Genomic DNA, 15,269 nt, shown 5'->3' with positions numbered 1-15,269 from the left:
CTTTGCTCATTTGTTTTGTTCTTAAATTCCACATATGAGTGAAATCATATGGTATTTGTCTTTCTCTGACTTATTGCACTTAGCAGTATATTCTCTTACTCCATCCTTGTCATTGTAAATGACAAAATTTCATTCTTTTTTATGTCTGAATAATATCCTGGTGTGTGTGTATGTGTGTGTGTGTATACACATACCACAGCACGGATTTTTTTTATCCATTCATTTATACTTGGGCTGGACACTTGGGCTGATTCCATAATTTGTCTTTTGTAAATAATGCTGCAATACACATAGGGGTGAATCCCTTTTTTAAAAAATTTTTTAAAATTTATTTATGGTAGTCACACACAGAGAGAGAGAGAGAGAGGCAGAGACACAGGCAGAGGGAGAAGCAGGCTCCATGCATCGGGTGCCCGACGTGGGATTCGATCCTGGGTCTCCAGGATCGCGCCCCCGGCCAAAGGCAGGCGCTAAACCACTGCGCCACCCAGGGATCCCAGGGGTGCATCCCTTTGAATTAGTGTTTTTGTATTTTTTGGGTAAATACACCAGTAATGATTCTGGTTTTAAAGACCTACCCAAAGAAAAGACATACCCAAAGACATTCTTCTTTTAAAGACATACCCAAAGAAAAACAGTGTTGAAAGATTTCAAATAAAGAAATTGAAAAAAGGTATTCTGGGAAGATACTAACCAATGCTAACAGGTGGTATAGCAACATTAATATCAGACAAAATAGAATTTCAGGAAAAAAAGCATTAGTAGGGATAAAGAGAGTGTACTCCTTTGTAACTTGGAAATTAGTCTCCTGGGTCCTGATGTTTCCTGCTGTATGGAAGGAACACTTCTGTGTAACCCCTTTGGCTCTCTGCCTACTCTGATGAGTTAGGGAGCAAGAACTTGACATGGGAAGCCCTCATCTTTCTTTCTTCCCTCTTGGAGCTGGCTGCCTTCAGGGTGTGCCATTTGCTCCCCTGTATTGTAAGTCCCACCTGAGCAGACTCCTCCAGAGGAGGCTGGCCTCTTGCCCGGCACCACCTTTGGACAATCCTGGGGTTGAATTAGAAGACCTATTTCATCTTTACACTAAACTGGGTTTTTTATGAGTAACAAAGGACTTACTTTGAATTCCAGCCGTCTTACTCTTAATTTTGTTTCTGAACCTGTTCAATACCTGGGCAGAGAAAAATACCCTTTACTGGACCCACAGAGGGCTCAGTCCCCATGATGATAAACAAGACCTAACAGTCATGAAGTTATACTTAATAGTATAATCTTGAATTTAGAAAGGCCAAAACAGATAGGAATATAAGAAATAGACAAATCCTCCGTTATAACGGGAGATTTTAGTAACATCTTTCTGACACTAGTGGACCAAGCAGACAACAATTTTAAGTAGGTAGAAGATATGAACAATACAGTTAACAAATCTGATCTTGTAATATACATTCCTGAACTCAACAAGAGAAAAAAATACATTTTTTAAAGCCCTCATGGAACATTAAAAAGTCTGTGCATTAAGTTAACAAATTTAAAATAACAGATTATGTTTTCTGAATATAGGAAAGTTAAGTTTGAAGTCAACAATTACTAGGGCACCTGGGTGGCTCAGTTGGTTAGGCATCTGCCTTCAGCTCAGGTCATGATCTCCAGGTCCTGGATTCGAGCCCTGCATCAGGGTGTCTGTTCAGCAGGGAGTCTGCTTTTCTCTTTCTCCTCTGCCCCTCCCCACTGCTCATTCTCTCTCTCTTTCTGAAACAGGTAAATAAAATCTTAAAAGAAAAAAAAAAAAAGAAATCAGTTGCTAAAGGAAGAGATCATAGACTTAGATAAAAAAAAGAAGACGACCCTTTAAATAACTCATGGACTAAGGAGGACAAAAGAACTGACAAAATATTTTGAACTGAATGACAGTGAAAATACTACCTATCAATATGTGGGATGCAATTCAAGTGGTACTTAAAGAAAGATGTATAGTTTTAAATGCACTTGTGAAAAAGAAGAAGGATTAACTATGTAAACATGCAGGTCAGGAAGTTAGAAAAAGAACAGTAGGAAAAAAACCCCAAAAGTAATACGAAGGAAATAAAAAAGACAAAGAACAAGGCTAGTGAAGTAGAAAGCAACAATAAAAAAAGGAATGGAGATGACAAAACCAAAAGTTATATCTTTGGAAAGATTAACAAAGTAGGTGCACCTCCATCAAGGAGTGATTATGGAAAACAGAGAAAACATACAACAGATCATGTTACGACAGTGAAGGGAGGGGTGGGAATATGAGTACAGATTAAGTCCCAAGAGAATACCAAAACCCACTCTATGTCAGTGCACTGGTGGATAATTATATAGAAAAACATAAATTACCAAAATTGACTCAATAAGGAATAGAAAACCTAAATATTCACCATTAAATAAACTGAATTGGTAGCCAAAGATATCCCCCCTCAAAAAAACAAAAAACAAAAAACGAAAAACAAAAAACCAGCAAACAGAGATTTCACAGATGAGTTTTAGCAAACCTTTAAGGAACAGTAAATCCCTGTGGTGTATACAAACTAATTCAGAGGATCAGAAGCTCCTTAGCAATTTTGTGAGGCTGGGATAACGACTTGATATCAAAACCTGACAAGGGCAGAACGAGAAAGCAAAAAGTCAGTGTTGTAATTGATGTGAAATTCTCAATAAAATATTTACAAAATCAGCAGGATATGAAAGAATAATACATTATAAGCAAGTGAATTTCACCCATTGGAAGGAAAAGATAGCTCAATAGAAATGTAATCTACCAGGTTAACAGATTAAAAACCATATGACTATTAAAAACCATCTCAGCAGATGCAGAAAAGCATTCAGTAAAATTCAACACTTTCATAATGTGCTAAATGAATGGGGGGGGGGGCTAAATTTAGAGTCTTACGGTGAATCCTCTTATAAAGCAACTTTCATCCCATTTATATTGTGACTAAATCCAGATTTTCAAGCATTTGAATTTCTTTTCATAAAGGCATAATTGCATGTAAGAATACACATCTCTCCAGAAGCTGTGCCCAGTTCTTTGGGAGAACACACAAAAACCACCCCACAACAACCCAGAAAGTCATGGTGAATTTGAGGGTGACTCTCCGCCTGTCCCACATTTCAGTTGCAGACGTCTCTACCAGGCAGGTTCTTACCTATCTTCCTCCTCCGGGATCATTGCAAGATTCCACTTTCCCACCTTTTGAGTGTCATGCCCAACTCACGGGTTGGGTGAAAGATGGCAGATCTGACTCCGGAAGACACGAAGCGAGTGTGCCTTGTGGTCTGGCATGATCTCAGCCCCTTTCCTAATGGACTCCCTTTCTCGTGGATGCCCTTTACTCACCCTCATTCATGTGCACAGGTCCAAAGTGAAGACAGTGCACGAGCGGATCCCCTTGGCTGGACTGAGCAAATTGCCCAGCGTCCCTCAGATTGCAAAGGTAAGAACCAACCCCTGTGATAAGGTGCCTTCCTCTTTTTAGCCTGGGGCTAGGGTGGGGGTAACAGGCTTGTTCTGAGAGGGCTCTGCCCTTGGAGGGGGGAAGGCCACTGTACTCTTTGGCCCTTGACTGTGTGGATGGGGTGGAGGAGGACTACTGGAAGATGTCCTCGTCTTTCCTATGACCTCCCCATCTCATCCTCACAGCTGAGGCCGCTCGTGGTCTCTACCCTCAAGTTCACAGCTGGTTCAGGGGACCAGAGAAATGGAAAGACAGGGCTGGCTATGGAGAGTGCTATAGGACTTGAGAGGAGGCAGAGGTGGGGTGGCTAGGGAGCCTGCACAGCAGAGGAGACATGGGCTGGAGGATGGCCAGGCTGTTGGCCCAGACAGAGGACCCCCCCCTTGAATGAGGAACTGTCCATCAGCTGGTGTCCATCAGCCCGTGTCACTGCTCTGGGGCACTGGGAACTTGAGACCTGAGTTAGCCAAGTTGTGGGGGAGAAGGATGGTTGGTTGGGTTGGCCCCACATGTTGGGAGTGGGAATGCCAAGCAGAATTGTGCCTAATGCCTTCTGTGGCCTCATTTTATCAGTAAGCCCTAGGAAGATTAGTTAACTTTCCTGGTCACTTGTTAGTGAGCAGCAAAGCCATGATTCAGCCCTAGGCCTCTGACCCTACAAGTCCTGCCCTCTTGGGCTCTTTCTTCTGGTGGGCAGGGGAGCCCGATGTTTCCAGTGGAAATAGCCCCTGAACTATTTGTCTCTCTCTTCCTGCTTAGGCTTTCTGTGATGATGCTGTGGGGCTGAAATTCAACCCTGTTCTGTATCCCAAGGTGAGGACCTTCACCTCGTCCCCTTACCCAGGGCTCTCTAGCTTGGCATGGATTTGTATACTTGGGGGCTCTGTGTGATGTTCTCTGCATCTTGGTGGGGTTTTGTGGGGCCCCCAATAAACCTCTGTGTCTCCCACCCTCCCTTTGCAGATTGGTCCACTGGGAGCCTATCCTTGGCCATGCCTGGGTAGAGGCCCACCTGAACTGGTTCCCATCTGTTGTGGGGGTAACAGGGTTGCAGTGTTGTGCCTTCTCCCCTTTGCTCTGGTCATACTTCCCTGAGTATGTCAGCCTGGGGTGGAGAGTTATTCTACCGGTAGCTGGGGAGTTAGTGCAGATCTGGTCTGTCATCGTGGAGGTGCAAGGGGGGCAGATGGCGGAACCCCACTGAGAAATAAAAGGCCAGATCATGGCTCCCCATGGCCAGGGTTACTGCAGCTCTGAGGTCTGACGAGCCCCTGCACAGGCCTAGTTAATAAACGGATTGGTTCTCTGTTACTGGTTTCCTTAGGATTGGCCTGAACCTGACCCCAGTCATGGTGTGGGAGTGTGGGTGGGCAGAGGAGCAATAATAACAAAACAAACCAACAAACCCACTCAAGAACAATTATGGTGTGACAGGACTTAAATCACTCACGCACAGTGAATTGCTTTAAATTTGCCACAGGAAGAGAGCCAGTGCACACAGACTGTCTCTTCATGAGCCTGCAGGGCCTAGAGAGACCAGAGTGGAAGCAGAGCTGCGCTTCTGAGCTTGCACTGAGTTCCAGCACTGTGGCAGCGGAGGCCTGCTGGGGCTGGTTCAGTCTGTTCCCTGCATCCTACTTCTGGCAGCTTAGGGACAGTGAGGTGAAATGGTTGGTGGAGAAGGGAGCCCTGCCCTGGCTGAGACATCCAGAAGCCCCTGGAACAAATGCCTTGGATGTTGATGATTGTGCTTGACACTGTTTATTCATGTGCGGTGGCTAAGCTGATGGCAGGGTCCTCTCCTGTACAGAGAATGTGCCAGAGCCCTTCTCTGAGACGCCCTCTGAGCATCTGTAGGCACTCACCAGTAATAGGCTTTCATTCAGGAAGGCTGCCCTTCCCTTTGTAATTAAAGCTGAATTAGTGAGGTTTAACCAAACATGAAAACCCCATCATAAAGGCCTAACTTGACTACAAATTTGGCAGTTTTTGTCATCAGATCCTATGCACTGAGAGAACCCAGTGACGCTCATTTGCACAGTTCTCTGTGTAACTTGGAAAGACTCCGGCTCTGGTAATAGTGGAAGAGCAGCTGTATTTTCATGTTTTCTATATTTGGAGGACTGCTTAGTCCGGCTGGGGTGTTAATCTGGCTGAGGTGTGTGTGTGTGTGTGTGTATGTGTGTTTGTGTTTTTAAAATTCACAGAGTTTGGAATGTTCTTTGGAAGGTCTCCATGGCTGGATGCCTCTTCGCTGGCATAGCAGCTGCTCTGCACCTCTCATCGTTCCATGTGGGTGTGGGGTCTCCCTTTGGGGCTGGGCAGCAGTGCTATTCATTGGGGGGCGGGGAGCTGAGAAGCGTCCATTTCCTTGGGCAGCTGAGAGCCTCTCCTGGGTCACATATTCTGACCAATCAGTCATGCCTTGTTTGTTCTTCCTATTGTGTAACACATGGTCAGATCCCTCCTTTTTACTGCAGAGACTATCCCAATAACAACCAAGTCTCCTCTTTCCTAACAAGCTGGCTTGGCTCTGATATTTTTGGAGAGTTATATAGATGGTGATGATGATGGCAGTAGCTGCTCTGTGTTCAGCACTTTATGTGCCTGGTCTTACTGAATCTTCACACCCACACATTTCCATTTAATGGATGAGAAAAACTGAGGCCCAGAGAAATAAAGTGGTACACTCAAAGCTATCTAGGTAAAAGCAACAGATTCAAGATACAGAGTCTAGTGTTTCTGAGCACTGGACACCAACACTGAGGCACAATAGAAAACTAAACAGAATCAATGGTCAGGATTCTTCTTCCCTCCCCCCTCCTTATATATTGTTTTAGGGCAGTATGTTCCTCCTTAGAGACGTCATACTTTGCGGATAAAGGGGGATTGAAGTCGGTATGAGCAGTGCCTTGCTCAAAATCATACAGCTGATCAGAGGTGTAATTAGAGCCAATGTCATCCTCCCTGCCCAGTTTTGGGGTCCTTCACTTTTTATTTTGTTTTAATTTATTTATTTTGAAAAATATTTTATTTATTCACAAGAGACACAAAGAGAGGCAGAGACATAGGCAGAGGGAGAAGCAGGCCCCCATCAAGGAGCCTGATGCAGGACTCGATCCCTGGACCCCAAATCACAACCTGAGCCAAAGGCAGATGCTCAACCACTGAGCCACCCAGGTGCCCCAGTCCTTCACTTTTTATATCACAGATAAAGCACTGGGATAAGTCCATTCCTTTAGTCCTGCTGGACTCCCTGTGTGCCCAGGCCATGGCTGGCATATCTGGATGGGAATGGAATGGTGATCCAGAGATGTAGCCACCATGGGGGAGCCCAGGTCGGGAACTAGCTGAGATCTCTGGCTTCACTCTGCCTCCCTGCACATGTGTGGAGGTCTTACACCGGGGGGACATATTCTCCACCAGAGTGGCTGTTTTCCCTTCCATTTCCTTCCTCATTTGTCTCTGAAGTTAATAATCTGATTTTTTTTTCTCTCCACATTTTTCCAGGCCTCACAAATGATTGTGTCCTATGATGAGCACGATGTCAACAACACATTCAAATTTGGGGTTATTTATCAAAAAGCAAGGCAGGTAAGTGCCACGAATCCATACTGGTCACCGAGCCCTGTGGTCTCTCACTGGGGACTCCCTCTTCGCCTCCCTCAATATGTGAACACAACCATCACATTTCACACATGAATTAGGCTGGAGGTGACAGTCTTCAAAGTGGACTACTCCTCACAAGACGGCCTGCAGATCCTTTAAACAGCAATGTAGTTTTTCATAGAGTTAATTCTAATTCTTCCTGGCCACCTCAGCTTATATTTAACTATGGGCTGTTGTTGCAAGAAAAATCAGACTGAGTAGAGGGAATGGGTTAGCACAAACTGCTTTCTCCTAGCCTGCCCTCCTCCCAGCTGGGAATTAGCTTTTTCTCCCAGAACTTCCTTAGATTGCTGGAGCATTGCATGCATCTCTTCCCAGCTCTGAGTTCAGCAGTGTCATGCTGGTTGCTTGAAATCAGCCATGGTGGAAGTATTTACACCATGGAAATTTGCAACCCAGGGCTTCTGTTTTTCCTCTTTGGAAAGCTGGCTGTTAAAAAATTTATCAGTATGCTACTGCTCACTCTCCTGTCTCTTGTAGCACTTATACGCTGCTTTGGGGTTAGTTGGTCAGAATAATGTTTCTCAAAGTGTGTTCCATGAGACACTAGTCTAGTAGGTACTCTGTGAACAAATGACTCTGGGTGGGGGCGGTTGTGTGAGAACATTTTAAAAGCTCTGAGAACCTAAGGTAAAGAGCTCATATAATTATGTTGAACTCAATGTTTCCCCTACTTATTTGACCACAAACTTCCTATCTTGCCTACTATGGACATTTATTAACATCCTGAAAAGTGGTTTGCTAAACACACCCATGTTTCTTCAAGTAGAATGGTTCACACCAATTTCATCTTGGTATCAACCAAGAGCCTAGCATGGTGGTTTTATAGAAATATACTCATAACTTTTTGCTGTGTGAATTAATGGATAAAGTTTGATGCTTTTATGGTAGATTGATAATATCTTTCAATATTATCTGTGGGTTTTTTTTTTTTTTTTTTTTTTTGCATGATGGTGTGTTTCTTGGCTAGATGATAGCTGACTTCCTTGTCTGAAATTATTAGACCACAGGAGACATGTGTTTGCTTAAAAACATTCTAATTAAGTGAAGAGTTTAGGAGCTGAGAGGCTAACACAGATGAATCTTGTAATTGAAGGGAGATTATTCAGGTAGCTGCTCTAATTATTTTTATATATTGCATATTTATTTTGTACAGCTCTGCTAATATAACCCTCCTAATTAAAGTTTTTGCTTGTGAAATTTACCATAGCAGATCTCATAAGGTGATTACAATCCAGTGTTCCAGCAAAATTATAATTACTGAACGTTAACCATCCATCTCTGAGAAGAGGTCTATGTATTGTTTATTTACCTAATGCTACTGAGCCAGGGTGGAGGTACACAGGGAGATAAGTATTTTTTTTTTTAAACTTCTTAAAAAGTTGTTGTTTTGCAAACTTATATCCATGGGGCAATTTTTTTTAATAAATTAATTTTTTATTGGTGTTCAATTTACCAACATACAGAATAACACCCAGTGCTCATCCTGTCAAGTGTCCCCCTCAGTGCCCGTCACCCACTCACCCCCACCCCCTGCCCTCCTCCCCTTCCACCACCCCTAGTTCGTTTCCTAGAGTTAGGAGTCTTTATGTTCTGTCTCCCTTTCTGATATTTCCCACACATTTCTTCTCCCTTCCCTTATATTCCCTTTTACTATTATTTATATTCCCCAAATGAATGAGAACATACACTGTTTGTCCTTCTCTGATTGACTTACTTCACTCAGCCATGGGGCAATTAATATGAACATTTGTTACATGAAAGCTCTGTGCTGTTCTTAGGATATAAGTAAGTCCCATCTAATTCTCCTGTTTCTCAGGCACTGTGCTAAACACTGCAGGGGTTACAGTGATGATTAAGACTCCCTTCCTGAGTGTGTGGTCAACACTGCAGGGGTTACAGTGATGATTAAGACTCCCTTCCTGAGTGTGTGGTCAAACTCGTGGCCAGTGTAAAAATAAAGGCAAGCCAGGCTAATACCTGGCTGGGTGTAAATCCTAGAGAGAGGCACACCCCAGTGAGTAAGCTGAATTTGTTTCCCAGTGGAAGATGCACATTACCCAGAAGCAGCTGTTCTCCCACACTCTAGCCTCATGACCTGGGGTAAACAGCCTGGTGGGCCAGAGTTGTCATGCCTTTGTGGCACGCTATACATTAGGAATCAGCACACTTTCTGTAAAGGGCTGGATAGTTAATATTTTAGATGTCATGAGCCATACTGTCTCTGTTGTAACTACCCAAGCCTGTCTTTGGAGTGCAAAAGCAGCCAAAGACAAAACTAAATGAATTGTCTTGGCTGTGTTCCAGTAAAACTTTATTTATAAAGCAGCAGGCTGGATGTGGCCCATGGGCCATAATTTGCTGACCCCTGCTAGGGAGCTGTGTCTCCTAAACTTCAGTCAGTCACAAATGACATCCAAGATCGTATTTTCTACCATATGCCTCTGTTACTTTTTATCACATCTATACTATTATTAACCACCTAACATTTTCTTTAAAAAGTTTTCATTGTTTAAAGGAAATTTTGTATCACTACTCTAATTAGAAAATTAGTATCCCTTACATGAAATGCAGGTAATTCTAAACAGTAATACTATAAAAAAGGGTAAAGTTGTTGAAGTCTAGCTAGATTCTGTTCCCTGTTGAAGGCATAGAACCTGGGATCTGCTCTTTTTGTTATAAGGCAGGTATTGGGAAGATACTAGAGAGTCACCTATTAAAGACTTTCTCCTTGAAGTGATTGTGTATACTGGGGTATGTCCTGTGTCATATGCAGCTGCTGAGTGCCATCTGTGGATGTCTGTAGTCATCACTGTTTGCTGGTCCTGCCACAGTGGGCAGAGCCTGCAGATTGGACAAGGCCCCACAGTGTTTCAAGCTTGTCATAAGTGTAGAGTTTACTACTGTTTCCAGCTTTGCTTTCTACTTTTTTTTTTAATTATTAGACTTTTAATTTCTAGGTATTTGTAGATTGGCATGCAGTTATAAGAAGTAATACAGAGAGGTCTTGTGTACTCTTTACCCAATTTTCCTCAAAGGTAATGTCTTATAAAACTATAGTGCAGTATTACAGCCAGGATATTGATTGACACTGATACAGTCCTCAGATCTTATTCAGACTTTCCCAGTTTCACATGTGACTGTGTGTGTGTGTGTGTGTGTGTGTTTTATTGTATATAATTTTATTACATGTGTAAACTTCATAGTCAAAATACAGAAGATGTCCACCAAGACAAGAATCCCTTGTGTGGCCCTTCCATAACTGTGCCAGCCTTTCCTCTTGCCTCTATCATCCCTTCTACCTCCAGTCCCTGAGTCCTGGCAATCACTAATGTAGTCTCCACTTTTTAAAATTCTGTCATTTAATAAATGGAATCATATACTTTATAACCTTTGGGTATTGGCTCTTTTCCCCATTCAGGGAGGTTCAACCAACTTCTTAAGTATATCAGTAGGATTCATTTATTTTCATGGCTGTGTAGTATTCCATGGTATAAATATCTGTTTTAGTAGTTACCCTTTGAGGGATATCTGGATGGTTTCTAGTTTGGGGCTATTATGAATAAAGCTGTTATGAACATTTGTATATAGGTTTTTGTGTGAACATAAGTTTTCATTTCTCTGGGGTAAATGCCGAGGAGCATATGCTGGGTTATATGGTGATTACATGTTCAGTTTTGTAAAAAGCTGCTGAACTGTTTTTTAGAGTGGTTGTTCCATTTTGCATTCCTACCAACAATGTATATGTAATCCATTTCTTCTACATCCTTACCAGCATTTGGTGTTGTTACTATTTTTTAATTTTAACCATTGTGATAGATGTGTGGTAATGTCTCAGTATGGTTTTATTTTTAATTTTAATTTTTTGCAGTATGGTTTTAATTTGCATTTTTCTAATGGTGGCTCATGATGTTGAACATCTTTTCACGTGCTTATTTGCCATCTGTATATATCTCTTTGGGTGGAATGACTGCTTATAGCCTTTAACCATTTTCTCTTTCTTCTTTTTAAGATTTTATTTTTTAAGTAATTTCTATACCCAATATAGGACTCAAACTTACAACCCTGAGATCAAGAGTCACATGTTCCACTGACTCTCTTGACCATTTTCTAATTGTTTTTTTAAATTGTTCAAAAACTTTTTATAACAGCTTTATTGAGGTGTAACTCACATATAATACTACTCATAACAGTTTGAGAATTCTATCTCAATAAAGTGTGCAGTTCAGTGGTTTGAAGTATATTCACAGAGCTATGAAACCATCACCACGATCTTAACTCCAGAAAATTTTCATCAATCTCAAAAGAAACTCCATACCCATTAGCAGTCACTCTGTCACCATTATCTCCAGCTCCTGTCATCACAAATCTACTTTCTGTCTGTACAGATTTGGCTGTTCTGGATACTTCATATAAATGCAATCATAATATGTGGTCTTCTATGTCTAGTTTCTTTTGCTTAGCATGTTTTCAAGGTTCATCCATGTTGTAGCATGAGTCAGGCCTACATTCTTCTGATGGCAGAATTATATATTGTATGGACATACCACATCTCGTTTATCCACTTTTCAGTTGATGGACATTCTGGTGTTTCCACTTTTGGGCTATTATGAATAATGCTGCTATTAACATTCATGTGCAAGTTTTTTTGTGGACTTATGTTTTCATTTTTCTTGGATATATTCTTAGGAGTGGAATTGCTGGGCCATATGGTAACTCTATGCTTAGCCTTTTGAAGAACTGCCAGACTGTTTTCCAAAGAGACAGCACCATTTTACATTCTCACCAGCAGTGTATGAGGCTTCTGACTTTTCTGTGTCCTCACCATCAGTTCTTTTTTTTTTAAAGATGTATTTTTTTTTAAGAGAGTGAGAGCGTGAGCAAGTGGGGGGAGGGGCAGAGGGAGAGAAATCCTTAAGTAGACTCTCCACTGAGCGGTGTTCTATCCCAGGACCCTGAGATCATGACCTGAGCTGAAATGAAGAGTCACATGCTCAACCGACTGAGCCACCCACGTGCTCCTTACTATCAGTTCTTGTCTTTCTTTTTGATTATAGCCGCCCCAGGGGTGTGAAGTGGTATCTCATTATAATTTTGATTACTACTGAGTTTGGGAGTTCTTTATATATTCTAGATACTAGTCCTTTGTCAGAAGTCCGACTAATTTTTCACTTATGGATTGGTTTTTGGTATCAAGTCTAAGAACTCTTGCTTCAGCTTTGTCTTTTGTACTGACCAGCAGGCTTTGTTGAGATAGAAAGTCCTCATTAACTAGCCCTGAAATTCCAGCTCTGCTGAGTGAGCTTCTTTTTGTTCTTCTTCAGTCAACCAGAGACACTGGCTCACAAATGTGCTGAGGGGTGGGGAAAAAGGAAGGAAATGATCAGGTAGCTGGTCAACCATATTCCTTCCATTGGCATCAAGAAGGCTTTTCTAATTCTTACCCCTGGTTCTGTTTCTCTTTCAGACCCTGGAGGAAGAGCTGTTTGGGAACAATGAGGAGAGCCCAGCTTTCAAGGAGTTCTTAGACCTGTTGGGAGACACGATCACACTGCAGGACTTCAAAGGGTGGGTATCAACAAAGAGAGATGACTCCAGCCTCATTGATGAAAGCCCGGAGTAAGGGATCTGGGGAGCAGCTGAGTGTCAGGCATATGTGAGAGGTAAAAAAACACACAAGACGCATGGGATTTTTCAGCAAGGGATCCACATCTAAATGCATTCTTAAGGAAGCAGGTGAGATGGGGGATGATCCAGAATGGCAGGTTATGCGAACAGCACTGATTTGGCCATCTGATGCATGATGAAACTGCTCCATCCCAGGTTTGACTCAGACCAAGAGTGAAATGAATCCTCCTTCCTCTGTCACTCACCTGCCAGGCCTTCAGGAAGGAGGACCCTGTGCAGTTTGGGGGGAAGTGGCCCATTTTGGGTAATACCCAAAAAGAATGGGTAATTAAGAGTTGACGGAAATATAGTAATCTCCCTGGCAGGAATCTTTTTTCCCCCCTTCTGGCAGGAATCTATGTAGTAGTCTCTGGTTCTCTAAGTGGAAAGAAAGAATATTGGGGCTATAGCTTGGAAAACTATGGCCTGTGCTTTTCCTTGACAAAGGTAGCATTTGAGCAGGGCCTTCAGACCTGGCCAGCCTGCTCTGGTCTTCATGGCTGGCTCACAGCTGAGCTCCGAGAATCCCCCTCTACAGCATCCAGATTAGCAGGATCTCCTATCACGTGCGAAAGCACCCAGCTCTGGGCCTGGGGGGATAGTAGGTGCTCAGTGATTACTTTCTTCCTCCACTCTCTTCCCTTCTATTTCTCTTCTTTACCCACCTCTTCCTCTGTCTTCCTCCCCCAACAAGGTCACCACTGCCATCTGGAGTCAATCACACATGGCTACAAATCCCACCTCCACCACTTACTGGCTCCATGATTTTGAACGGTGACTTCACCTCTGAAAGCCCCAGTTTCCTCAGCTGTAAAAGGGAGGGAGAAATACTTCTGATGCTGCCAAGTTGTTAAGAGAATAATGTAGATCACACATGCAAAGCAGCCGTGCTGGTGCCCCATGCGGAGTGAGCACAGCGATCCTTGCATTACTGTTTTTCCTATGCCACCTTCCATCGACTCTGAGGTGCATCCTGATTTCAGAGATGTTAAGATGTGAGAAAAGGTGTGCCTTAGAATAGATGAAATAAAGCCTCTTCAAACCAGGAAGACCCCAGAGATCATGGGCTTCTAGCCCTTTATTGAAGGGATACTGGGGCCTAGGCAGATTAAGTCACGTGCCCAAGGTCTCCTGGATTGCCTGACCCCTGGCCCAGTGAACTTCCCGCCATGCCCGCCTGAGCACATTTTCTGGTTTGTATTACAGCATATGTGGGGACTGACATCCATGGTCTGCTTTATTTCATTTTCTTAAAGGAACCTGCAACCTCCTCCCCCTGCTGAAGAATGTGATCTATGGCCAGGAGCCACATGTCTATTAAGGAAGAAGGGGTGGCTCCTGGAAGCCCACCCAGTTTCTTAGTACTTTTCTTTCCTGCCTTCGAGGATATAACTGGAGAGGGGCTCCTTGGATACCACTAGGTTGGGTGCTGCTCTGGTGGGGTCTCCATTTCCGGGACTGGCTGGGTGGAAATCCAGCATTTGTCACCTGTTCAGGCTGACTCTGGATGCTCCCGACAGGATGGCTGGTTGCCCTGGTTCTGGGCTGAGGACTTAGACATGGCCTTGCAGGGAGAAAAGGCTTATGCCCAGCCATGGAGACCACGGGCACCTGGGACAGCATTTGTCTGGGATTGTAGGTGGGTGACTTCCCTTCCCACTGACCCTGTGGATGTCCTGCCTCTGTCTCTTAAATAATAGACTAATGGGCAGGACTCTGGAGCTTGTGTGTGCTGAAGCACAGACCTGCCTGCGTCACATACATCATTATTCTCTGTGTCTGGCTCTTCCGTGTCTTCTCATTCCTTCTCCCGCCCTTGTATCCTCGGAAGGTTGCGCCACGTAGCCCATTTCTCCTCACAGTCTCTCCCTCCTGCTCTTGCCCTGTTTTACTGACAGTTTCCGAGGAGGCCTGGACGTGACCCACGGACAGACGGGGGTGGAATCCGTGTACACGGTATTCCGGGACAGGGAGATCATGTTTCACGTCTCCACAAAGCTGCCGTTCACCGAGGGAGACGCCCAGCAGGTAACCTGGCTCAGGAGGGCTTTGGGTGTGTGGGGCGTGTGAGGTGAAAGCCTGCTTCTGGTCTCAGATAGTTGAGGGGCTGCAGCCCCCTCCATCTTTTCATGATCCGGAGGCCAGTCTGTTCCATTGTTATCTCACCCAGGTGGCTCAGTGTGGTTAGAAGACTGTGTCCCGGTTGATTAGGGGCAGAGCTGGGAGCAGAGCCCAAGTGCCCTGCTGGAGCACACTCAAGCTCCAGCAGTGCTCATGTAGGGTGGTGGTGAGGGGGACATGATGGAATTTGCAGAGAGCAGCTTGACGCCAGCTCTGCTCTCAAGGATATGTGACCCCCGACAAGCTGGTTAACCCTGTGGCCTCATGTTCCTCATGAGTCAGAGGATTGTTGTAGGCATCACAGAAGGTTCTGACTGTAGGGCTCAGTAC

The 15,269-nt window shown here is 43.8% G+C and overlaps 1 protein-coding gene across 9 annotated transcripts in view; it reads left to right on the top strand.

Moving 5' to 3' along the window:
* Positions 1–15,269, top strand: part of RAP1GAP2 (RAP1 GTPase activating protein 2) — a 222,238-nt gene that overhangs the window by 177,264 nt on the left and 29,705 nt on the right. For all 9 annotated transcript variants that reach the window (XR_012008512.1, XM_072778999.1, XM_072779000.1 and 6 more), the window contains 5 exons: positions 3,383–3,461; positions 4,242–4,295; positions 6,993–7,076; positions 12,619–12,719; positions 14,717–14,846. Coding sequence is in view for 8 of the 9 variants with exons in the window: in XM_072778999.1 (XP_072635100.1) it covers positions 3,383–3,461; positions 4,242–4,295; positions 6,993–7,076; positions 12,619–12,719; positions 14,717–14,846 (448 nt within the window). In the remaining variant the exon portion in view is untranslated. The remainder of the gene's footprint in view (positions 1–3,382; positions 3,462–4,241; positions 4,296–6,992; positions 7,077–12,618; positions 12,720–14,716; positions 14,847–15,269) is intronic.

The sequence above is a fragment of the Canis lupus genome, chromosome 16 (genome assembly GCF_048164855.1).
Source record: "Canis lupus baileyi chromosome 16, mCanLup2.hap1, whole genome shotgun sequence".
Classification (NCBI taxonomy): domain Eukaryota; kingdom Metazoa; phylum Chordata; class Mammalia; order Carnivora; family Canidae; genus Canis; species Canis lupus.
This window is presented reverse-complemented; position numbering and strand designations above follow the sequence as displayed.